Genomic DNA, 25297 nt, shown 5'->3' on the forward strand with positions numbered 1-25297 from the left:
CGTGGCTGCCTGCCGAAGCAGCAGGTTTATCCAGATTTTCCTTTCAACTCGTAACCTCGAAACTATTGACGCTAACCGTAGTACATGTATTGATTCTCACTTACCATGGGCGTTGGGTTCCCGATCGTGCAAACATCCAGCGTATGTTTCCCGGAGCTATAGCTGCCTTAAAGAGCCCCTAAGTAACTTCGAGTTCAAAGGCAAGAGAGAGTACTTTTCCTCCCGCCTTCGCTACCCTTTTTACGCGCGCACAAGTGCTACGTCCAATGCGCCGCTTATTTCTGCATAAAACACGCGGAATGGCAGCACTAAGCGTTGGGTCAGTCAGGACTTCGCGCTTTTCGGCTATCCGCTGCCATGTCCGCTTGCGCGATTGCAAACGCAGAAAACGAACTGAAATGCATTCATCGCGCACGATGGTCACGCGAGACGAAACAGAATGGGCCCGCGGCTCCTGCTAGGGCAAGATCGGGTAAGTGACAAATTTGCAAAAGATAGCTTTCGTATATCGACCAATTCGAAAGGTTATTTCATTCTGACGTCACGCGAACAAACTGCTGCCGTCACGAACGCCGCCGCAAAGACGGGAAATGACGGCAGAGAATAGGGAGCTTTAGAATACCGTTTGCAAGCGCTGCGGGCGTTGCGGGCGCCACGTGAGCTTTAGAATAGCGTTTGCCCGGCTGCGAACCGCAACGCACGATCGCAGCGACAACGTAGCCTCGAAACCAGCGCTTGCAGGCCACATGCGGGCCGCCATTACCGCACGCAATTTCGGGTTTGTTGCGTGAGCTCCGCGAACGCCGACTCGCGTTACGACGCATGCGCAGTGGCAGCGACCGCACCGCAAGGGCTCGCGGTGCGCTATTCTAAACCTCCCTTATAACGCGCTCGTTTGTCGTATATTCATGTGTTTAAGGGCCCTTTAAGGGACGACGATACCACCAAACAAGACACGACACTGCGGTTTTGATAAAACCAGTGGAAAAGAGTCCTTTATTTCAGCGAGGAAGCCCGCACGGTCCCACCCCCGCCATCGGATCGAGCAGCAGGAAACGCGTAAAAGGGGGGAGTTCAGCAGCGTTCGGCGCACGCTTCTTGGGCGACGAGCAATAACACGCGTAACAGCATAGCCCGATGCGAAAGCCACTTTCGCGTTTCACTGCGTTGCACGAAGAACACGCGCGACTTATGAAACGGATAAACACGGCCCCGCTTTAGAAGACTGGACAACGACCGGTTGCGAGTAACATTATGATGGCTGCAGTCTAAACGATTTAGCGTATACCAACTGTGATACAACAGAGCGCGGATTTTGAACGTATGCCTGTCATGCCACTTTGTTCAAACAAGCCCGGACAAGCGTAGCCAAACTGGCAGCAGCCATAAATTCGCATTCACGTTGGTCGTCTTCATTTTCCCTCCAATTTGTTCGTATGTGGTCCCAAGATTCACGAAATGAAATGTCACGTGAATTAGGTGCAAAACCCGAACGGGAACATAAAATCGTAAAAAAGGTATATCGTATCACGGCCTTCGAATGTGCAAGTGAAGCCTGTTGCTGAACGCATTTGAAATCGACGAAAGCGTGTTTCTGACTCGGAGTTTGTGAGGGACCAGTTTTATTGCGAGTAGATGTGGATACACTACGGAACCTAAAATTAACCCTACTGGGAACATCTCTCAGGTGTATTAAAAAGCGTTTCTTTGGTAACAGCATCCCGCTGGAGGAGACAAAGCATGGAATACGCGGATGTGCCACCGATACACGAGGCCGCCTATCAGTATTTTTTGTAACCACAGCTCGTGTCACACTTGTTTTCGATGGAACTCCTGCTTGAGGTGACAAGCAAAAAAGTTATCGCTCGTCAGGATCAAACTTCGTTTATACTGGTCGGTGCTCCGTGCTCTGAAACGTCAAGGATTTCTTCAAACAGCGACTACTAATAACTGAGTCAAATAATAAGTATTATCCTGATCGATACCAGGCACGCCCCATATAATTTCATGCAGCTGCGAAATCAACAGGCGCGTCAAGCTGAATTCGTTAATTTTACCGAGCTTCGAAATGCCACTCGGAGTGCTTAGAATATGATCTGAAGGATGATTGGTGCAATATGAGTTACAAGCGGTTTCTTCTCGTCACAAAGCACAGTTTGATTTCGACGAATGGCGAGAATGATGACTTTTTCAACAGCAAAACTGCTTTTAGTCTACCTTTCACCGTGAGCCGTCGTAACACTTAGCAGAGCTCGGTAGTGTGCGAGGAGAGCTAGCCTCCTTGTTAGTGAGGCAATAACCAGGCAAGTTTAGGGTGGTACTGGTAAGGAGTGGCGCACGCTATTACGTTGAGGGCTCGTATTCAAAAACGAGCCCTCATCCTCATCGCTTGGTTCACTCGTCATTGTCTTAACGAGCTTCATAAACAAATAAAAAGGCAACTTTCGCAGACCCACCTCAGTCATATTTTGCCCATGCTTACTGTTTTCATACACGCTTAACGCGCATGAAAGGTGCAAGAACAACAAGGAAATGAGAGATAAGGTCAATTTGTGAATACGGTTCTTTGGCTCGATAAAAAGGGGAATAGGGTACGTCGTACCGAGAGTGGAAAAAGAGAGAGAGGCTTGCTCGGAAGAAGAGAAGGGGACTAAGCTTAGATGGGGAGAGGGCGTACATGCAACGACGCTTCGCCAAACTTTTTTGGCGAGGCGGCAAGGAACTGTACTGCAGCAGAGCTTTCAGCGCTGCTTGCGTTTACTGCAACCGTGATTTGGATGAGTGGGTGGGTTGAATTATTGGGCCATGACCATTCTAGAATGCTACTGTAGCGTAGTCGCCAATGAGCGGTCCGTCTCCCCATACTTTAATATAGTGAACCAAAAAGCCCTATATTATACATAGACACATACACGTGAAGTATAGAAATAATTACAAAGGCTTACAAAATAAAAAAGTAAATAAAAAGACGGCAGGCTGAAGAATTCGCCAAGGCCGACGGGATCATGGCCGATGTCTAGGTTGGGTCCTCCCCCTCATCTGAAAACGGAGGAGGATCTTTGTGCTACATTATGAAAATAAAGTTTGTTCATAATCCCCACAGCCTGAAGAAGAGGGCATCAGCTTCCCTGTTGCGACAGTTTTGACGGAGTGAAGCTGGCAGCATTTTTTTCCTTGTCATCTAAAACATGTTTACCTTCAAAGGGCAAGCTGGTTATGCCTGATATTGACTCAGACTGATGGTTCACACGTCAAACTTTCTGCCTGTCACGTAGCAGTATGAATGAGTTTTGCACCACATGACGACACAAAAATATACAGAACAATAGTCGTCATAACGACCGCAATGTACACGGCTCGCCACGTTAGTGTTTAGTGCACCGAAGTAACATATTTTTCAAAAGACACAAACAATCCTTTCTTACCCACACGTAGTCTACTTGTCAATAAAATTTTCTTCACTTAGTGAGTTAGACGAAGATAAGCCCAAAGAGAAATACATTTTTTTTGTGCACATCGCCATCGATATATGTTGCTAAATATCCGTCATTAACGACGATAATGAACTTAAATGCTATTTCATACCCACTGCATAAACTTGGCTTACATCTTAATATGTCTGCGCTAATGCTGAAGTGAGTTGACGATGCTTTCAACACAACAAACCACTCAGCTCACGCCCTTCTATATTTATAACCTTGTTGACTCGTAGCTAAGATCGCAGGAACCAAAGCAAGGTCAAAGAAAAGACGCCACCATTCGCGAGATGTCATCGCGTGTATGCGTGCGATATCGTAAAGGCCTTTTCAGTACTTACTGTTCTAGACTTAACCGTAGATTACCATATTGCCAGAAAAAGTACTTCTCAACGCACTGCCTCTCACTTTGACCGTAACTTGAGAAAGAAAGTGCAAAGCGAGTGTAAACGAGTGAAGTAGCCAACGTGGGTTTGCCTTGCACATGAAGTGACCTTGCTAGTGGAAAGCGTCATTGTTTCATCAAAATAAAGTTTTTTCATTCCATTCATTCATCAGAATATTTCATCAAATAAGTCACGAAGTAAAGCGCCTGCTGGACACGAAGTCGTCGAGATGACGGAATTATTCCTAATCACAGAGATTCAAGAAAAAAGAACACAGCAGCTATAGAAATTTGTTTAATGTACAAGCCCTATTCCCCTAGGATGCTCTTCCAGAACGATTCAGAACACTTTACTTTTAATGACCCTATATGGAGTTAAAACGACTGCTTATAAAGCAAATCGTAGAAAACTAAACAGTTATTTCGATCAATAAGGTTGATAAACTTTATCGATTTATTCTAATCCACAACCTATAGGGGAAGGCATTTAAAAATGTCTGCAAGCTGCCCGCAGTATTTCGGCGCTTCTCTTGCATGAGGGTACTTCACGTTGCATTACTAAAAAAAAAAGGCCCTTCCTTCTATCTCCCCCCCCCCCCCCGCCCCTAATCGTGCTTGGTATCAATGTGCGATACATATAGGTTTCCTTGGAACAGCATTTGTGAAAACGTTTACAAGAAAAAGTGGAAGTACGATCGTGCATTACCAGCGGATCATCGTATGCTTCGTACGTAAGGCCAAAGCTATGGAGTCGGACAACAGATACGCAGACTTTGACATCTACCACCCGGCACAGTCGGAAACGTAGGCGCGATAAGAAGGAACTTATCGACATCTCAAAAAAGAGAAGATTAAGAAGCAGTTGTGCGAGAAATACTTTAGTTCGGCCCGAGTCTTCGACGACTGACGTCGAACAAAGTCAACCATTGCGAAGAGACCCACCAAACGATGTCCATTACCACCGATCATACCAGACAACATACCATACTGTGTTTCAACTATAGTCTCAATAAAAGTGCTGGGAAAAGTTTTCCAATTATTTGACGAAGCCATACTATAGGTTTTCCTTTCTTTTAGTCTCCCCCTCCACCTTTCTACGTGTTGGGCAAAAGACTGGACAACAAGGCCCAGTTAACCTCCATGTCTTGTGTTCGTTTCTTCAACTCTCCGTCAGGCTGAAATGTGGCCGCTGCCCATGAGTGTTATGGTGACTGCCGCGAAATCATTTCTTTTTACTCAACATTGCTACTTTGGTATAACGGAAACAAGACACATGCGTGAATTCGTGCAATTTCTGTGCAGTTTATCCTTCACTGATGCCCGTATGCAAACACCTCCAGTACGCATGCCTGCAGGAAGCCCGTAGACAGCTTTCGCGAAATTAAAACTGAGGAAACACCGAAATACGCATCGGTCTAAATATCGGTGCATAATATCGCCGACCTGGCTGTGGCCCATTCAATGATATGGAAAAATGGCAGTGCAAACTGTCGCAAGTGAGATACAGTTTATCACCGAGAAACAATATCTTCAAGATCTGCGAGGTTATATTGCATTCGTGTCATGCATTTTTTTATCGGTATCCGGAATTAAGTTGATTATGTAGAATAAAATACCGGTGCTTTTGATGAGTGCGCAGTCGCATCTCGAATAAAGAAGGCATTAGAATCCGGGTACAATGTCCTAAGTCCAAATTTGAAGTAAAGGCCCGTCTTCCTGTTAAAATTCGAGTGGGTCCCCCAAGTGATAACGTAGATAGGCCGGCATAGTCCGCGAACTGAGTTGGTAGCCTGACATATGTAGGGGGCTTAGTAACGTTTTATTTTCTCATTGAAGCATTGTAGACACGAACGTGTAGAAAAAGAATGATCTACATAAAGAAAGTTACAAAGAACACGTAATGATTAATCAGTACAGTCGTGAGCGAGCTTAACACCAATGCTGTGATGCTTGACATGGTCTAGTTTGATTAACGCTACTCGAGAAGCGCTGGGTGATATTGCCGAAATAACACCTCAGTGGGCTGGGATAGTATGCCGAAATCCGTGAGTATAACACCTGAGCAACAGAACCCAAAGCTACGCAGTGGTGCCCTTAATCAAACTGTTTCCGGGCACTCTGTGCAGTGATGGTGTTAAGCGTGCTGACGATTGTACACCCGGATCAGCAAAGGAAAGTTAGCAAGATGTCGTTTGTAGGCTGCTTTTCGCATTCTCTAGTTTTCGTCAAAATCACAGTGTCAATGACATCAATGGGAGATCCACAGTTACTGACGCTTCGTTTTAACGCGAAAGCGTTGTATGTCCAACGATTGAAGAAATGTTCGAGATTTGGCGTGACTTGACAAGACTTAGCGAGATCTACGACTTCATCAGGAAGCCACAAATCAACAAAACTCGGTGCGTTATCATGACGTCACATTATGACATCGCACTGTCCATAGCCGCATGGTTAATAGTTGGTCGATCCCGGAACAGTGCAAAACAACGAGAGGTGCCGAAAGTTTTCAAGAAAAAAAAGGGGAGGGGGAAGTGGTCTGAAGGATCAGCGCGTTCGACTGAGAAGATTAGGAAAATTAAGAAGAGGGCTTTCACCTTCTAAACGTTCTAGGTAAATGCATAAGAGATCACGTGACGTTTTTGTTCGTTCTCACTTTCCCATAGCATGTTGCAATTTATGAACAATAAACAACCATCTAGCCTCACTTGGTCGTCATCACTAAATACAACATCACAGGTAAATATTCTGGGCTTGTTCTACGTATTATTCCCGTTCTGCTAGCCGCTGTAATGGCGATGGGCACAGGCGCACATGTTGCAACTTTATTGAAATCGACTTTCCAAAATCCTGCGGTCGCATTCGATGTCTTTCTCGCTCAAATTTTCTGCAAACAATGTCGCTCTAAAGAAACGATTGTACACGTACGAGAGATACGGCATCGGGTATGCCACATCATTGTCTCGAGCGCCATCTGTGAAGCATAAAATAAATTGCACACCCGCAATTCTGTACGACACGAACGTTGCATAACAAGCGCGCTTCAATCGTATGGGTAGCGTTTTTCGTTGCTTGCGCTATCCTCAAAGGCCGTATACCATTCATTGCTCAGCGTTAACACACTTGCGAAGCTTTGTAATCAGGGCTACTCGCTGTGAATTATAAACGGAGAATAACGATAAGCTGTGAAAAATAAAACAATACAGTAAATTGTTTTTTTTTTCGCTTCGTATGATGCAGGAGTACTCGCTTCGTAGATCGCTGTCATAGGCACGCCACAGTCATATTTTGTTGCGAAATGTGACAGCATAAGCGCATAAATAGCAGAGCTGCGTCCATCAGTCAAGCAACGAGCAACAATAACAAAAAAAAAAAAGAGGAATGGGGTAACATGTCTCCAACGCGTATTCGATCAGTGCGCCCACGTGGGCGATTCCTGTAATACGGCTTTACCTCGAGTTGAATGCAGCAAAAGCTTTTCCGCTTATCTGCCTTAATCGCTGACATCTTTTTTTATACCTTATCCGCATGTCTCGACCTAGCGGTTGTGAACTAGAGGAAGTGACAAGAATATGCGAAAAAATGAAACGAGCCAGACGAGAGGTGGCTACGAAGAATAAAAAAAAGTGAACTAGTCACATGTGCATATGTATTTGGTATTGCGCCTGCGAAAAGTCGAGACATCATATATACACGTGGGCGTGCATGAGTTCGGCAGCACTGGAGCATGTAGTAAACTCTGCGGCAAGTGTCCGTAACAAAATAGTGCTTCTGTGTACGACCACAACATAGAAGGCAGTTTTTTTTATGTGGGTTGTATTGCGCGACCTTTCGAAAGGTGAGGTTTCATCCATGGTGAAGAACACTGCGAGTGCGAAGAATGTGCAAGAATGAAGAGAAGTGCGTGTCTCGGCTATTGCCAGATTGTGCAGGGCTCACCTTTAAAGGTGAGGGGGGGGGGAGGGAGAGATGGGTCGATGTTTCAATAATTGTTCCTTTCCCTTCTCAACCCTCTCGCTCTTTGTCCTACCTGTACGACCGGCAACCTGTGCGCATGGCTATGGCCCAGACATTACGCGATACTGAATGGATGGTGAATGCGAGAACATCGCTCTCAGTTACGATGAGCAGTTACAAAACCAGCAATAGGTATAATTTGCTCGCAGAACCTACACCCGAATTGAGCGCACGTACACACACAAAAAAGAGAGAAATACTGAAACCTCACCATTCGAATGGCGGTGACTGAGTACGCGGAGGAAGACTTGAGATTACAGGGATAACATTGACGACGTCGCGATAGTAGACGGGCACGGCGATTCTTCATGGAGAAAAAGATCACCGTTTTGAAGCGGTTCAATATGATCGTCCGTGCTTCATAAATGGTGCGAGATGATGGTGACAATAGAAATACGGCCCTTACTGAAGTCACTGGAGTACTCCGTGAAGTTCGCGTAGCGAACATATTAAAAATAAGGAAGGTTGCTAAATTCGTAACTCTGCCTGCGCGCACCGCTGACATCGCTCCGATAAGAGATATGATACACATCTAGGCATATGTGACTTGTATACATGGATTGCCGCCTCTGTCGCTGCAGCCCTATGGAAAAAATTTCAACAACTTGAGAGGGTTCTGCAGTGCCTCACCATATTTTGCTGAGGCCAATGAAATTGAATATAACTTTTAAAAATGCCCCTTTCTTGCGCCCACCCTTCCGCAGTACAGTTAGTCTGAACACTGTCCTCCATAACAAGACACCGTCTAAAGGACTCCAGTGACCTCAATCTTACTCTTGAGCAACGACGAAGATACGTATAAAAACATTCCTTCCTTCGATCCAGCGATGACCGAATACGAGTATGGTAAGAAAACAACCACGTCGTCAATTAACTGTGTACCATAACCATAACAACGTTTGCATTGCTTGCCTTGCGCTTTTTCATAAGGGAGTGACAAGTCAAGACTCCGGGCTGTCATATGATTGAACATGCGTCAGCCGATTGAAGCAGTCGTTCAGGACGTCTAACGTACCACACATACAACCAATAAGGCCTGCTCCACGCCCACGAGGGCTCTCTGCTTGCAAGCATGATGACCCGTCAGTCGAGCAAAAAAAAAAAAAGAAACTTCACTTGTAGAGGGGAACGAACAACGAGTGTCCTTACACAGTACACGCCAACTGGTGATAACACCGCTAAACAGCGCGCATGGACACCGGAGACACGCAACCTATACGCGAACACACTCGCACGAACGCACACACGCCGATGAATCGATGAGTTAAGTTAAAAAGGCCTCTGTTGGGAGCGCCCCACACCTTCCCCGACTACACCCAGTACTGGTTCTTCCTGAGCACCGTCGTGGGCGCCGAGAAGCGAACGTCACCATTCCAGTCGTCGCTCTCGCTGGCACCTCCTTCGGAAGGCGTCTTGATCGTTTCGGCATGTCCCAGGGGCGTCACCTTGCACGTGGGCACTGCGGGGCTGACTTCCGTCACAGTCGCACCGCCACCGTCCACGTACGGCGGCGGAGGCAGGCAGTCCAAGTCCGGGCAGGCCGCCGCCGCCACAACAGTAGGCGCTGGCTCGCTGCTGCTACTCGAAGGAGACGTGGGCGGCGGGGCTGGCGGCGCGGGCAGTTCTTCGGGAAAGGCCTCTCGCGGGTGACCGCCACGCGACGACGACTGCGCGCTACCTCCGGACTTGTCGCTGCCTCCACGCCGGGAGCGACACGCTCCACACGCGACTCCGGCCACAGCGATGACCGTGAGTAGAAGTAGCACACCAGCGGCCACGCCAATCACCACGAGATGCTCGTTGGTTAGGAGTGGAGTCCGCGAACCAGTCTCCACTACACCCGGTGGTCGGTCGTCCGTCGCCGTTCCGCTCGTGTTGTCCGCCGGGGACGATGGCGTGGCGATCGCCGTTGGAGGCTGAGGCGGCGTCGCCCCGGGAGAACCGTTGCCCACCTGGATGTGCACGAGGAAGCGGCTGCTGCCCGGCTGCACTCCCGGAGCCGTCAGTTCGAAGTCGAAGTGGTCTCTCACGATGCCTGAAGCGTCCGTTGCCGGGTCTATCCTGTGGGCTCGATAGAAGATGCTCTCGTTCAGCACGTCCTCGTGGGTGAAGTGCAGGATGGCCGTCTGAGACGTGCCGTTGGAAATGAGCAGAAGACCATGGACGGCCTGCCACGTGACTCTGTACCTGCGGCGATGAAACGTCGTCAGCGATATGTAGCGAGGTAGTGTAGGTAACAATCAACAGTTACAACGCTCTAGAATGACTGTCTGCATAGTAGCTTACGGAAGCTCCGATGCGGCTTAGAAGTTGCTTAAAAGTATCTCATGTGATCTCTATATAAGAAATATTCTTGCTTTAAACGTCAAATTTTGATGAAATTTCAGCACATTTCTGAGGAATGTTGGAAAGCTTCAACTGGAAACATAACGGAGCAACTCGAAAGGCGTGCTAGTCCTGCCAGGTGTGTTTCCGTATATGTATGCTTTAAAATAGACTTCAATAGCTGCCAAGTCTCGTGTACAACTCTCACAAAAATATTTGCATAAAACAGACAACAAATAGCTCACCGGGGGTTTGCATTAGAGCGCGCCGCCAGTTTGGAAGCATCTAAGTGATCCACGGTAATCAAGGCTGAGCGGCCAGCCATGGCTTGCAAAGGTCGTTGCCTGACGAGTGCCTCCACTTTCATTTCCACTTTACGAATGACAGCGGCGCTGGGCCCGCAGCGCACGGCGATTGAAAACGAATCGGTGGAACCGCTCAGGTCATGCTGTTCGTAGATGACGAGACCTTGCTCGAGGTCTCCTTGCGTGAAGTCGTCCACCGAGGCTCCGTCGGGAAACACCAATTGTCCCAGGTGCGGCGCCGAAGTGACGTTGTAAACCAGGTCGTCCATTTCGGCGTTAGTCCAGGCACCAAAGACCGCAGGAGTTAACACCGCCCTGAGGTCCCCTTGTTGCAAAATGAGGTTGGTGGCGTTAGCAACGCGAACCTCTACCGGCTCTACGTTCACTGTGAGAATGAAGGGCTTGGTCGGGTGGACTCCATCGCTGACAATAAAATTAAAGGTTAGTGGTGATTTCAGCGCTCCGTTGTGGACCATGTACACTCTTCCCTCATCGATATCTTGCTGCGTAAAATTCTTTATCGATGAGTCGGAATCCCCGAAGACAAGTGTTGCAGCTTCAGTTTCATCTTGTTTGACGACTTTGTACACAATTTGGTTGGGAGCTCCGTCGTCGTCGATAGTTCTGAGCGCATCTCGCGTGATAGCCGTCCTGTACCCTCTAGTTACGCGGATCACGGGGGACGGTGTTTCTAAAGTGAAAGGTTTGTCGTTAATTGGTTCAACTGCTACTTTCAGCGTGCTGTTGTGCAGCGCCATGTCCCCGTGATCTCCCCCGGCCGCTGTCAAGAACAGCCCAACGCCGAAAGAATCGTCAAGGGTCTCAGAATCATCGTGCACGTAAACTGCACGATCTAAGCTGTGCGCCGATATGCAAACCGGTACGCTTGCGTTCTTCTGATCAACCTCCAGCCACCCACGCAACGGCTGCGACAGCAGGCAGACACGGAGCCTTGGAGGAACGTCTGGTTTGCCACGCCAGAGAGCCTCTAGTGCTCCTACGTCCAACGCCGAAGACAAGGGTACCCTTCCTCCTTCGGACACGCGAAGCTGACCGAGGACGGAAGCTAGTGAATCGTCCAAGGCAATGCGAATGGCAAATAGAATGTTCTTAACGGGAACCACGCTGGGTGTCTCTAAGTCGACAATGAAGGAATCGTATTCCACGGGCGCGGACATAGGAGACCTATGTTCGTACAGAACCAAATAGTTGTCGATGTCAGCCTGGGTGAATCGACTGAGCTGGGCTAGGGTACCGTCGCTGGGGTTCTCACGTAGGAGTCTGCCTAGGCGTGGTGTACGCACTACGACGAACGATACGTCGCGAGTAGAATCTCCGGTACGCGCTAGGAGGTGATCACGAGTGATTGACTGCTGGCTACCAGGAAGGACACTTAGAGTCTTGTTATGTTCCAAACGAATCTTCAGGGGCCGTGCGTTCACCGTGAAGACGTGCGGGGAACCTTGATTGAGGCCATCCGTCACTTGAAACTTGAAACCGCCAGCCGGTGAACCTGCACAACCAGGAAACTTTTCGTTAAAATACACTGTCAATCTCCACGGAGACGCCAGCACTACGGGTCATGCAAACTTTATTATGCTCTAGTATAGACGTCAGCTGTAAATGAATCACACCCCCAAGGCTGTAAATATTCGTGAACAATTATTTTGGTTGATATAATGTTACTCAGGGTGACGAGTACGCTATTCAGCATAAATGGGCCATTCTGAGACAGCCTACATATAAAGGCAGAAAAGGCGCATTTGTAGTGTTTTTCTGCGACACAAGAATGATCGTCCCCTATCTCACCAGAATTTCTTGCATTATCGCCTCTCGCCCAGTACATACCGGCCCAAAATGGTGCCCGGCTACTAACGTGGCATGGAATAATAGATAGAAAAGTTGTGGGCGCATAGTTTTCGAGAAAGGGATCGCAAGAAAGCCAGGTGACGATTAATATTGTGTTGCATGCAGAAAGACATCGCTAATACCCCATTTGCTTAGAGTGTACAGCAAGCAAGCCACACAGCCAATGAGGCATTGTCTAAAACGATCCGCAATGCATACGTTCTAGTGCAAGTGCCTTCACTACAGAAGATGGTGCCCGGCTCAAGAGGCGGGTACCTACACCCACCGGTGTGCACGAAGACGACCAGTCCGCGGTTAAGCTGGTCCTGCGTGAAAGACAGCAGCGGGTTCTTTGTGTCGTTCTTTAGGGCCACATATCCGTTGCTCGGCGTGGAGATGTGGAACCGGAGCTGCGATGCTTCCGAGTCATCGTCGAGAGCCGCCAGGTGTGTGGCAGAGATGGGTGCCACGGCGCCTTCCCACAGGTCCAGACCAGTGTTGTTGGCGATGTAAGGTGCCTCGTCGTTGACAGGCTGTACTGACACGTGCACCGTGCCAGGCAGGCTCTCCCGTCCCGCGCCTCGGGCCACCACTGTGAACCAGTCCCTCAGCGTCTCACTACCATCGTGCTGGTACTTGAGTGCTCCTGCGTCCAGTTGCTCCGGAGAAAAGGCCGTCGATGACAAGCGGCCGTGCTGAGGAGGTTCGATGACCAACAGCTGAGGAAGTAGTTCCCGTAGTGGTCCGGCACTGATGTGCGACGAGTCCAGAGTGGCTTGACCACCTTCTTGCACGCTCGCGTTGCCCGTCTCGAGTAGGATGACCTGCGGCACTACGCGAACTGAGAGGTCGAGTCGATCGTGGGACGCGATGCCGTTGGACACTTCAAGTACCACGGTGTCTTCGCTCCCGTTACCGGTGTGCTGGTAACGCACGGTCCCCGCGTTCACGTCCGCCTGCGTAAACGAGCTTGCGGCAAAGTCGCCTAACAAAAGCCGCCCGGAGACCGGTGTCTGGACGATGTTGAACGTGATGTTCGCTGCTTCCATTGCCTGGTGCCGGACAAGCAGTATCGACGAGTTCAGGACGGCCAAGTCACCTGCATTTGTTGACGAGGCTGAGTCACAAAATAAGGAAACACTTAGAGTAATCTTTGTTTTAGTTGAAAACGACACAAAGACAGCAAGACCAAGTATGCTCCAGCGTGTGTATTAGCCGTACTTGTGTTTTTTTACTGATATAATAGGGGACATTGGCGCACAAATGAAACATCAGCTACTCCTTACCTGTCGAATGGGTCGAACGTACACCATGGAGGGTTCACAAATGTATCTCACAATTTTCTCACAATTTTCTCATCGTAACACCACAAAGTATAAAACACGTGGCAGATACTATATACAATTTTAGTAACGACGCGAGTTTACAGAAGTGTGTATAATACAAATAATGATGTCACCTAACCAGAAGGTCTCGTACCTGAGGGTGGAACCTAAATGACCTATGGGTGCATTGTAATATATAATTTAACATTGAAGCCAACGTTACATTATTAACAATAGCATACATGCATATACCCAACGATGTTAGAAAAGGAACACTAAGTGCATTGATGAATATCAATAAGCGACTTCATAAGATCATTAATAAAACAACTTTTAATAATTAATAAAGCACTGCTGCAATCTTTCTTTGCATTGGCAAAAGGCCTCAACATTTCTCCAGTCTGAATGGTACGCTATTGCATTAGACTTGATTAACATGGGCATCTTGCTGGGTTGCGATGTCAGCAATCTACAAGGAGACATAAATCTTCATCTGCGAAGCTGCAATCACATTTGAGAGTTTCAGCGTGACCTATTTTGGGTGAAAAACGTCTTGTGTTGAGTCTTGCCTAGCCTTAATCGATGAACGAAAGTTATTAACGGGAGAGCGTTAAAGAGCTTATTTCGCAGAATTTTCGGTGTCACTGTAAGCGTAGTTAATTATGAGTGCTAAATCAATGTTTTCCAACACCAAGAAAAATTGAAGAAAATGCAAATAAAAAATAACAAAAATATTCGGTTCGAGCGAGAAAGAAATCAGGCTGTTTTTGCGGCAACCACTTCTTCTACCACAGAGCCAAACCCTTTCTTGAAACAACCTCGAAAAAAAAAACACTATATAATTATTGTGTAGTAAATGTAGGCTCCTTAACGCATGTAACATTGCATGGTAGAGGCGTAGGATTGCGCAAGGTGTCAAAGCTTGTGAATTGCGCAACAAGTGGGTGTTTTGAAGGCCCACCCAATACATATTGTAAGACATTTAGCGCAACCTTGACTCTTGCAAACACTCACACAAACACTCACACATCCACCCGAGTAACACGCACGACAGTCAGCGCTTTTTCATTTATGATAGATAACCAGCTAACCCAATACTAATCGCTCAGACATATTTAATGATCGTCAGCAAAGTGAAAGCAGCTGTGCAGGTTCGCGTGTTGGTTTAGGGATGCGCAGTGGTCTCTTCTTTTATTCGCAAAAAGAAAGTGGGCACTACGCAAAAGTTTACACCAAGATTCTAGAATATTTTTAAACGGTCACTGCTACGCGCACATACGATCGTTTCTTTGAGGCACGGTTGAGGCTTGCACCGAGAAGCTCAAGCATCCTCCAAGTTTGATGCTTATTGTGTTCAGTTTGTGTGCATTGACATTGCAAAGTGGAAACCGACTAAGTGGAGGACAAGTAATTTAGAATCAGCACTGTGGAGCGGAGTTGAACAATAGGTGGACTAATACAGGTGTGCTACAAAAAGGTGCATGAAATATTAGTGGCACAGGTAATGATACCAAACATCTCAGCAGACTTTTACGCTACCTGAATGGATGTTCAACTGTTTATCAAAAGGCAGCTCTTTAGGCCTCATATCGTATGGCGATGTACTTTGGTAGTTGCTCAGTACCTTCCTTCATGTATTTGTTTAATATACCTTCTTAGGGGAAGCTTGTTATTTTTTTTTCAAGCAAGCTTGTGATGTAGGCACAGATACATCGTAATTTTTCAAAGTTGAGCACTAAGTTCGTCTTTTGTTTTGAAAGTTCGCATGGAGTACCGTGCACTATTTGCCCAGCTGATGCTGCTACAAAAAAGTCCATTCAACACTACTGGCCCACCGAGTCACGCCAAACTTCTTGGTAGACTTTTTACTGATACGAAAGCCATCATTGCAGCAATCCGAAGATTACAGGAACTGCGTCATTGATAAGAAACTTAAGCTAGCGCTACGTTTAATTAAATGGCGTATAATGTGGTTCATTTGCTCATAGCATCCGTTTGGCGATGACAGGCATAGCAGGCATATGAATAACCCTGCTGCCTTTGCATTACTGAGGGCTCAGCCTGCTGAGTGAGCCCAGCGTCTCTATTTTTATTGTTTTTCTCTGTTAAGTAGAAGCAACGCAAAGGTCTGTTCTTATTTTACGACATAATAGTTTTCGAAAATTCGCGTACACATTCAAATTTCTACCCTCGTTCAGAAGTTATTGTTGCCCGACAGCTGATATTCAGGTAACTTCAATAACATCACGCGTACCAAACCCTGTCAGTGTGTGGCCTCTAAGGCACCTCATGTCCACACCAACAAGTTGCTGAGCTTTTCCAAGAGCTGTTCAGGCATTGTTAATAATAATAATAATAATAATAATAATAATAATAATAATAATAATAATAATAATAATAATAATAATAATGAAGGTTTTGCATCCTAGAACCACGGTATGATCATGAGCGATGCCGCAATCGAGGGATCTGTAAACTTTCACGGCCTGGTGTTCTTTAACGCGCGCCTGAATCCAAGTACACGTATACCTCTAGCATTTCGCCTCAATCGAAATGCGGCTGATGCAGGCGGAATTTGATCACGTGACCTTCGAGTGAGTAGTCGAGCACCGGCGGGTGTCAATCTTTGTTAGGCGCCCACTTCACATGCGCTCTTCTCGGCTGACGACACCGTTTTCCGAGTATCGCTTTATGAAGCCTTACGAGGCGTGTATCGTATGTTGATGAAAATGTCCATCTAAGCCAGCTTCGGGGCATACCATGGTCGACGAACAGCGTTGCATTGCGCAACACTTCCAACGGTTCCCAGAAGCTGTCCGGATAAACTGTGAGCCGGAAGTTGGCCGGCGCCGACGTGGTGTCTCCGAGGAAGGCCACGAATCCGAACGAGTCGTGGTAGGCAGCGGCAGCCGGCGCCGAGTCCTGACCGCCGTCCACGCTCTCGTACTCCACCTGCGCGCGCAAACGCATTCTGAATGTGCTCACTTCGTACAGCAACGTCTGATACTGAAATGGCTGAGATCACCAAATTATTGACGAGCAGCAGACAATCACGCCGAGCAAATTATGGGGGGCACTACTAGAAAAATGGACGCAAAGTGAAAAAAAAATGGCAACTTGCCGCCGGCGAAAACTGAACCTTCAACCTTCGAAGAGCGCGTCAGATGCTCTGTGGTCTGAACTACGGTGGCGGCCCTCCTGCCGTATACATTGTGGGTTACATCTGTGCAATTTAATTTGGGAGTCTTAGCGTCGATTGTATACCCGTGACGGCTAGTGCGAAAGAATTTTCTTTGGTCTTAAGTACAGCGTTCCTGGCTGAAGTCACGGGAAATACTTGGATGCCAGTTCAGAGTACGACTGTCTAATGGCGCAGGTGATGTTGGCATGCGGGTCGCCACAGCAGCGGCACGGCAGCGAACAACCCTTTTCTTTGTGAACAGTCCACAAAAGGGGGCTGTGGAGTTCATATACGGAAGTGATCACTGTCATCACACCAACCGCACACCTACTCTATTCCTTTGTAGTCACAGGTAGCACGGTGGCCTGTTCGGCACAGGGGACGAGGTCTTCATTCCCATGTGGACGTATCGCGTCCCAGTAAACACGGTTGAGTGCAAACTCTATGGTTGAGCGGAATCCCTTGAGACCACCGGTAATGTGCAACACCTTCCCGTAAGGGGGCAGTGCATGCTTGTGCGAGTACTTCTCTAGAGACGCGGTATGGCAATAACAGAACGGTAACTTGAGCAAGTTGGGGTCCCAGGGGTATACGATGGCTACGCCCTCTCCTCGGATGATGACTTGCGACGCGTCCACGATTTGGGCCAGAACGCGACCTCATTGTTTATGGTAACTTGTATAGTTCTGGCCTCCTATGTGTTGAAAACTGTGCAGTTCTTCGATTCCTACTATGTAAGACGTCGCGTCAATGACGTTTTCAGGACTTGCCCCCTCAGGGACAATGACATCGAAGGCTAACGCCTTCTTCGGTGGCTGGCTCGCCATGGTCGGCGCCCGCCAGCCCAAAGACTCCCTAAAACTCTAAAACACTCTCCTCCGCAGCCTAAATGTGTGTTTAAAAAAGTGTTTATAGATTTAGAGCACTGTCTACTCTATTACGGGAGAGCAGGTAGCCGTCCCCGTCCAGGAAGATAAGCCAAATAACACACTCAACAGAACTTCAGATAATCATTTTCGCAGTTGTAATAACACAGCAGCTCAACAGTCGCATCGCGAATATTTCTTGCCAGCCTACCTGCGAACATTCCCGCCTTTTAATTAAACTAAATGTCTTCGTGACTGGTTACCTAATGAAAAGAGAAAAATGAAAAACGTAATAAATAAAGATAATTGATTTGTTTCTTATGTTTTTTTATTTTGACGAAACAGGTTCACGTAAGCTGAATAGTATTTGCCGATGAAGGCACTTGACTGAAGCGATCGCTGTTACCACACTACGACCGTCGGGATTGAGACTTACGGCCTGAGCATCGAGGTCCGTCTGGCTGAACTGCCGGGCCTCGGCACCTCCTACCATGAGAAGTCCACGACGAGGATGGGATGTAACCTTGTAGGTGATGGCTGCCGCTCCAGCGCGCAGGTTTGTTTCTGCAGAGAGGTTCGCTGAACTCAGCGGCGCCACATCACCCCGCCGCACTACTAGTCCCGTGTTGACGGCCACCTGCAGGGACACGATGTTTCACAGGCTCGTCAAACAAGCACTTACAAAATAAATTGCACTAAAGCTCGGGAAACATGACGCACCAGCTGCAAATAATACAAGAAGTACAGCTACAAATAATAGGAGTGCACCGAAATGTTTTGTACATAATTAGGACGGGAACAAGCAGAGCCAAAGACGGACGATGATAGAACTACAGACAGGGCGCTGTGTCGTTCTATCGCCGTCCAATCTGTAGCGCTTTGCATAAACAGTGGGTGCTGATACTGACCCGTATCCAATCTTTTTCTTGGCATATGCGACAACTGGATGAAAAAGGCACATGGAGGCCGTCACCACAGTGAGGCCTGCACGAGGCCTCGACAGAATGTGGGTTTTCAGTCCACCAGAAAGATTCTTCCATTGCAAGGTTTTCACAGACGTAACATGACAGATGGACCACTACTGATGCACATTTCTTTGTCCGAGGAGTTAAGCAAGCTTAACTGAAAAAGCTTACAGCTCATACAATCGTGAACTTTCACCCAAGACGTTTGTTTCCTTTACCTTTAACAACTACAGACGTGCGTACATTTATATCTTGCTGCGTTGAGAACTGCGATTCGCCGCGACTTGACCCTACGCCATGTAGTAGTGTGGATTCCATGTGCACGCCAGCATCAGTTGTTATCACTTTGTCATTCGTTCACGATAGAAAAGGGTTGTAAATATTCGCCCTACTGTACATTTTCACATATGAACAGTAAAAAATCATACAAAAAGCCCATACTATACGTGACCAGTTGTGGGCTACATGATCGATGGCGCTATTTAGTGACGACAGAGTCTTCATAAGAAATTAGATAAAATTGTTACCGGTGAAACATGTTGCTGAACGTGGAGGAGATAACAAGTTGACTCCAGTTTGTCATTTGAAAGTCAACTGCACCTGCATGTTCGCTTCACGTCTGGCTGGTGTCTGTAGTTACAAACCACTCCCCGTTACAATAAGTGATAACGCCCCTAGGTTCATTGCGACTATCCTCTGAGCTAGTTTCAACAAGGCTTGTCTTCGTTGGAATGAAAGGACAAGGATGCCACAGTGTGGAGCTAGTTTTTCAGTGTCATGACAACAACAGTTATCTCGACCAAGACAGGTCCTTAGTGCATGAGCGAATCCCCTTGCCTGACGACTGCTAATAGCTCTAAGTCTCTATATCATTGCGATTACAATGTACTCAACGATGTGGAAACCTTTATCAGAAAATCAAAATTAAGACCGTATAGATTAACTTTTCAAAGCAGCCTAAGGGTTGTGGAGGTGGCGTCTGGATTTGCGTCGATTACGCGGTGTCTCGTAATGTGTACCTGGATCATAGTGCACAAACATCTTTTTTTTTGCTTGATATACGCGTTAGAATGCCGCAGCCAGAGACAGAGATCGAACTCACTACTTAGTGCTCAGAAATAGACAGAAATATCCCCAGTGTTCCACGCCGAGTTTCAGTACTCACAACAAGGCCCCACCGCGGTGGTATAGTGGCCAAGGAACTCGGCTTCTGACCCGCATGTCGCGGGATCAAATGGAGGCGAAAATGCTGTAGGCCCGTGTTCTCCGAATTGGGTGCACGTTGAATAACCCCACGTGGTCGAAATTCCAGGAACACTTCATTACGGCGTCTCTCATAATCATACGGTGATTTTTTGGGACGTTAAACCCCACATATAAATCAGTAGTCACAACAACTACCAGAATGGATGTTACAAATTTAGGGCTTACTCTAACGAATGGCTTGGAGGCACGGATCTCGAGCACACCGGAAGCGTAGTACTGTCCGTCGGTCACCCAGAGTACAGCACGGCCTGACGGCGCGCCACTGTGCCTGCATCAAGAGAAGAGTAATTCCTATGCCACTGCATTACGGTACTTGTCTTAATGAGGAATGTTGATGAGGGCGATATGAAATTATATTGCACCAAAATGGCAAGATGTGAGGCTGGGCGCTGCGTTCTTTCCTCCTCTTTTGTTCTCGTCACATTACATTTTGCGCGTGCGAGAGAGGAAGAACAAAGTTTTATAGATAGCAAAAATACGGGATCGCATGGATAACAAGCATTACGCTTCCTTGCAGCCATCTGGATTTTAGTTCTGAGAACACTAGACCATTGGTCGACCAAGTAAAGGGCACTCGCTCAAGGTCACTAAAAAAAAAGAAATTCGCATTCATTCGTCTGTGTATCGCTTCGGACCCGACCTCAGCTGAGACTGCCTAAAATTTTAGTCAGTTGGACTAAAATAGAGTTACCAAAATACTGCCCAGCTTCTTCTGGCGCAGACTGAAACTCAATAATTTACTGCTTTACTGGGATCCCTCAAACTAAACAAAATTTTACTCATTCGGACTCGCTCAGGCTCGTATTCATGGGATGGTCTGGGTCCAAGTCATTCTAAGTGAATCGACGCTTGAACGAGTTTGCAAGCCTGTGCACTAGACGACGCTTAATGAGTGAGAGCAAAAATCAATGGCAAGATAACATCACCTCAATGCAGAGCGCGAACAGCTTCTATAAACCGGCCACACGAAGGCGGAATTATCAATCTAGTCGATTGATACCCGCAATTAGATTGTATTTTTTTTTCTTTTTTAGCCTATAACTGCAGTTTCGTTGCACGTCCGTTGGCTACTATATCATTCTTGCCTTTAATTGCTCCTTCATCATTCTTTTTATGTTATGCTATCGGCGGTAGAATCTAGATGACTCAGAGCCAGCGACGCATGAGTGTTTAACTTGAAATGTGTTACCAAAGCAGGCAAAATATTAATATTCTCCGCAATTTTGATGAGTGGCGCTGGCTAACACTTTCAGGGATCAAAATATAGTACATACGTATAGAAAAACACACAAGAACGCGGATGTGGTGAGAGCCGTCAGCATAGTTCAACATGCATGGTAGGGCATTGTGCACGTGAGAAAATGCAGTAAATGTAGACTTGGTTCCTGCCATTGACAAGTTCGATTTTCGCCCTCTTTCATTTCACCTTGAATAATTCTTTTCTACGTTTAAAATAAAAAAAAGTGTCTTTTACCTGTGCTTTATTTGAATTGATTTACCGCTCGCTTCATATTGTTGCACCTCGCACGCCCTGAGAACAATCCAGCTCCCCTGGCTGTTCTTGCTCAGGTTATCGTTGACTGCTTCAGAACGCGAAAGTGACCAGAAGTATGAGAAAACAACTTAAAAAACCAGCATGTATCCAAGCACTCTGTACAGGTGGTTAACCAGTGAAACTGAAACATGCAGCCCAGTCTCTGACTTAACTACGGCGATTCATTAACATCTTTTATAATTACTGGTAAATTCTGTCAGGAGATCTTAATTGTTGTTTGCCACACTTGTGTTCTTTTTCTTCTATTTAGTGGGTCAGTGGTGGTTGACTCATTCCAGTTTCTTTGACACACACGCATTTCGCCGACGGACGACTTCGCGGCGAATAATAGGAATTTCCCATTTTCTGTAACAGGTACATGCTAGAAATTCTTGTTTACCTAATACTGGAGAACTTCACCAAGTCGCATGACGCTTCGCTGTAAAAGAGAACGGAAAGCTACAACGGTATACCATACATAAGGTTCATGAGAATCTCCGGGTGATTTCATTCCGCAAGACTGCACTAACGCGCGCTAAAGCGTTCTACCTTGATTCATGCTCAGCCTAAGAACTTTTCTATCGTGAATAGTCGAATTACCGGCCTCGCAGAGATCAACATCTGCCAACCGGTGACGTCACGTACTCGTGAGCATACTCACCGGAAGATTATCTTGCCGCTGTCCAGGTCGGCCTGCGTGAATCGGTACACCTGGCTAGCCATGTTGTCGGCGTGAAACAGGGCCCCGTTCGGGATGTCCCGGCGCGTGTACTGTATCTGCGAAGGGGGCGAGTCGACGTCCTCGTAGCGCAGGTCTTGAGAGGTGAGCGGCCGCTCGGAGTCGGCCACCACCTGGAACACCCGGTCGACCACCCGGACCGGCGGGTTGTCGTTGCGCATCGTCACCGAGATCCTGCATACACACACGCACACAGTGCGTTAAGGGGGCGCTAGCAAGTGTCGCGTGACACGTTGGCTGCGAGGGAAGAAGTTTAAGACTGCTCTGGTTAAGACAACACCGACTCCCTCATCAAAGATGCCGAGGAAGCGCTGGTGCACTGGTTAAAAGTGCTCGGATGCTGACCCCAAAGGTCACGGGTACAATCCCAGGTGCGGCAATTGCACTTTAGGTGGAAGCGAAAATGCTATAGTGGCCCGTGTATGTATACGCATGTTTAGATGCACTTTGAAGAACCCCAGGAGGTCAAAAAGTTCTGGAGACCCCCACGCAACCATATCGTGGCTTTGGTACGTGAAACCCCAGCAATTGTACCGAAAACAGAATGAAAAGAGAGTGAAGTTAGATCTTTCCAAAAAAAAAAAGAAGGAAGCCGTGAAAAAAAAAACAGAAAAAAGCAATAAATTCCTCTCTTGACATTTTTTTTCCTTTCTGGGTATTGCTATAACCATGTGATTAACGCAAACACGTAAAATAAATCACCGGCCAAACTTTCACTTTGCAATCTGTCATCAATAGCAAAAAGTCTGAGTGAACAGCCCGCAGTATCGAGCGAGGACACGTATATCTTAGGAAGCACTCGCGTATTTCTAATGCTATTCTGTTACACAGAAAACACCGCATTAGATGGTACAACCCTCACTCTATTTAGCCTGTGTCGACTACTGTTCGTAATTTTTTCGTAAAAGAATGTCCGAACTAATTATATAGTTAAGAACCAGTTAAGAATCATATAGTTAAGACCAGTGCCCAAGATGCCATGCGATCCGCGGATCACCCTGAATTCCGATATCGCTCTCCACATGATCGTGGAAAACGAACGCTGATGTCTGTTACCTTGTTTGAAGGATACGTTCACTACGTTCCAAGATTTGGACGTCATGGCCGTATGATTGCTATGTTTGTTTCACGTAAACCCAATAAGCTTTTTATATCGTGTTTGCAATGCGCAAAGCTATGAGTCTGGCGCTGCAGAGAGGTTTTTCTTTTTAGGGGTGGAGCTCCTTATGACGTAGCTTGTGCGTCCCCCGTTGGCTTAACCTGTGGCATATACCCGCATACCAGTGGAACATACCCGCCCTCGGGCACATATCCGCATGTAAACATGTTACGAAAAACATAGCACGGCGTCGTTATCACGCTCTCGTTGTTAACAAAGCGCTGGCAGCAGAAATGTGGTGTATACTCTCATTTAGTCTTTTGATTGTCCGCTGGATGGCGGTACTTGTATATGATGAATATATGACAAAAAAAACGAGGTGGCGGTACTTGAAGTGTTTACTAGAAGTGTTCACTACATGGACTGACGGACGCATGGACAGACAGACGGGCAGACACACGCACCACAGACGGACGCACTGACGGACGCACGTACGGATGGACTGACGCACGAACGCACGGATGGACGCACGAACGGGCACACGTACGGGCGTACGGACAGACGCACGGACGGATTGACAGACGCTTCGCCCAACTCATCATCAGTCATTTCGGGGATATGCTGTATTTTTTTTTCTTTTGGGGGGCGCAGGCATTACTTCTGGTGTGATTATCCTAAATAGCCTTGAAACAAAAGGTAGCTGTGCCAGTGACGAAAGCTCACTGCTCGTTGACATGACCTGCAAGATAAAGCGCAGGTGCACCAGCGTAGGCCAAGGCAGCTACTTTCTCTTTGGGATTAATGGCTTGTTTCACATTTCATTGTCAGACAGACTTCATAAAACATGATGAAAAGCCATGAGTGTCGAGCAAGTGTTCATGCGTGACGTATGTGCCTAAACCACGAGGTGCTCCTGAGGACAACGCTTTGTCAGGCGTTCCTGTCTTATTCAAGGCTGCTAGGAGATCTACTTGCCGAAACATTGCTTCCAGCGACACCCTGTGTTGAAAAACTTTTCATACGTTCAAGCTTTCATCTTCTCATGAACCTCTGCCATAGGTGCCTCGGATTCACAAGGAAACGCAAATCAAACACGCTCGTTACCTGAAAGTGCCGTACAGCAGTCGTTCTCCTTGTTCGTAGGCCACGAAGTCGAACTCGTCGCGGCTGTTCTCGGAGTCGTCGTGCCGGTACGCGAGACGGCCGGCCTCCATCTGCTCCGAAGTGAAGTTGAGCACGGCACGCTGCTCGACGCGTTCTCGGGTCGTGTCCAGAAGGCGTAGTTCCCCGTGGCTGGGCGGGCGCGTGACGTTGAAGCTCGCCCGGCGACCCTGCAGCAGCGGTCGCAGTCCTCCGAGCGCCGTCTGACCTCCTTCGGCGACGGTCAGCTCTTCGCTGACCAGCACGGCATCCTTGGGCATGTGGCACACGCGGAACTCCTGGTCGCGCGCCTGCGCCCCGCCCTCCGTGGAGACACGGAATCGGAACACGTCCGACACGCGAGTCAGGGCGCGACGTTTGAGCTGGTAGCGAAGCAGCCCCTGGTCGATCTGCGGGCATAGAAGCCATATTTAATGCTGATTGGCAGTGTATAAATGATTTAGGGTCGTAGTAAGTCGTAGTAAACAACGAAAGGGGTGGCTGCTAGTGTTTGATGTCCGAAGACGCTCAGGGAACTGTAAAGGATGCTGTAAAACGAAAGGCCATGTGTAATCGTTAACAAACACGAAATTAGAAATACTGGGATACTGACGTTCTCACATCCCGCCTCTCGTAGACATTGTTGGTTTCAACTGCTGTAAACTGCACCACTGATTTAATAATGTTGAGGGAAAAAAGACGGGTGGTCAATTGGGAATTATGGCGTTGAGTGCGAAAAGAAGGACAACACGCTGAAGTGCGGCATTTATTGTGCATACAAATATAAGTTAAAGAAAGAAGTGGAGCTGAGTGAATTTGTCCAGGAATG

The 25297-nt window shown here is 47.4% G+C and overlaps 1 protein-coding gene across 1 annotated transcript in view; it reads right to left on the bottom strand.

Annotated features, from left to right (window-relative positions):
• Positions 1-967: 967 nt before the first annotated feature.
• The window catches only part of LOC142807295 (chondroitin sulfate proteoglycan 4-like), a 39977-nt gene continuing 15647 nt past the window's right edge, over positions 968-25297 (bottom strand). The window contains exons 7-14 of the mRNA XM_075891337.1: positions 24433-24878; positions 22152-22403; positions 20122-20224; positions 18162-18362; positions 16438-16630; positions 12640-13452; positions 10446-12018; positions 968-10062 (exon numbers count right to left, since the gene is read on the bottom strand). Coding sequence (XP_075747452.1) covers positions 9186-10062; positions 10446-12018; positions 12640-13452; positions 16438-16630; positions 18162-18362; positions 20122-20224; positions 22152-22403; positions 24433-24878 — 4458 coding nt within the window. The 3' untranslated portion in view covers positions 968-9185. The remainder of the gene's footprint in view (positions 10063-10445; positions 12019-12639; positions 13453-16437; positions 16631-18161; positions 18363-20121; positions 20225-22151; positions 22404-24432; positions 24879-25297) is intronic.

This window comes from Rhipicephalus microplus, chromosome 1, assembly GCF_043290135.1.
Source record: "Rhipicephalus microplus isolate Deutch F79 chromosome 1, USDA_Rmic, whole genome shotgun sequence".
NCBI classification, from domain to species: Eukaryota; Metazoa; Arthropoda; class Arachnida; order Ixodida; family Ixodidae; genus Rhipicephalus; species Rhipicephalus microplus.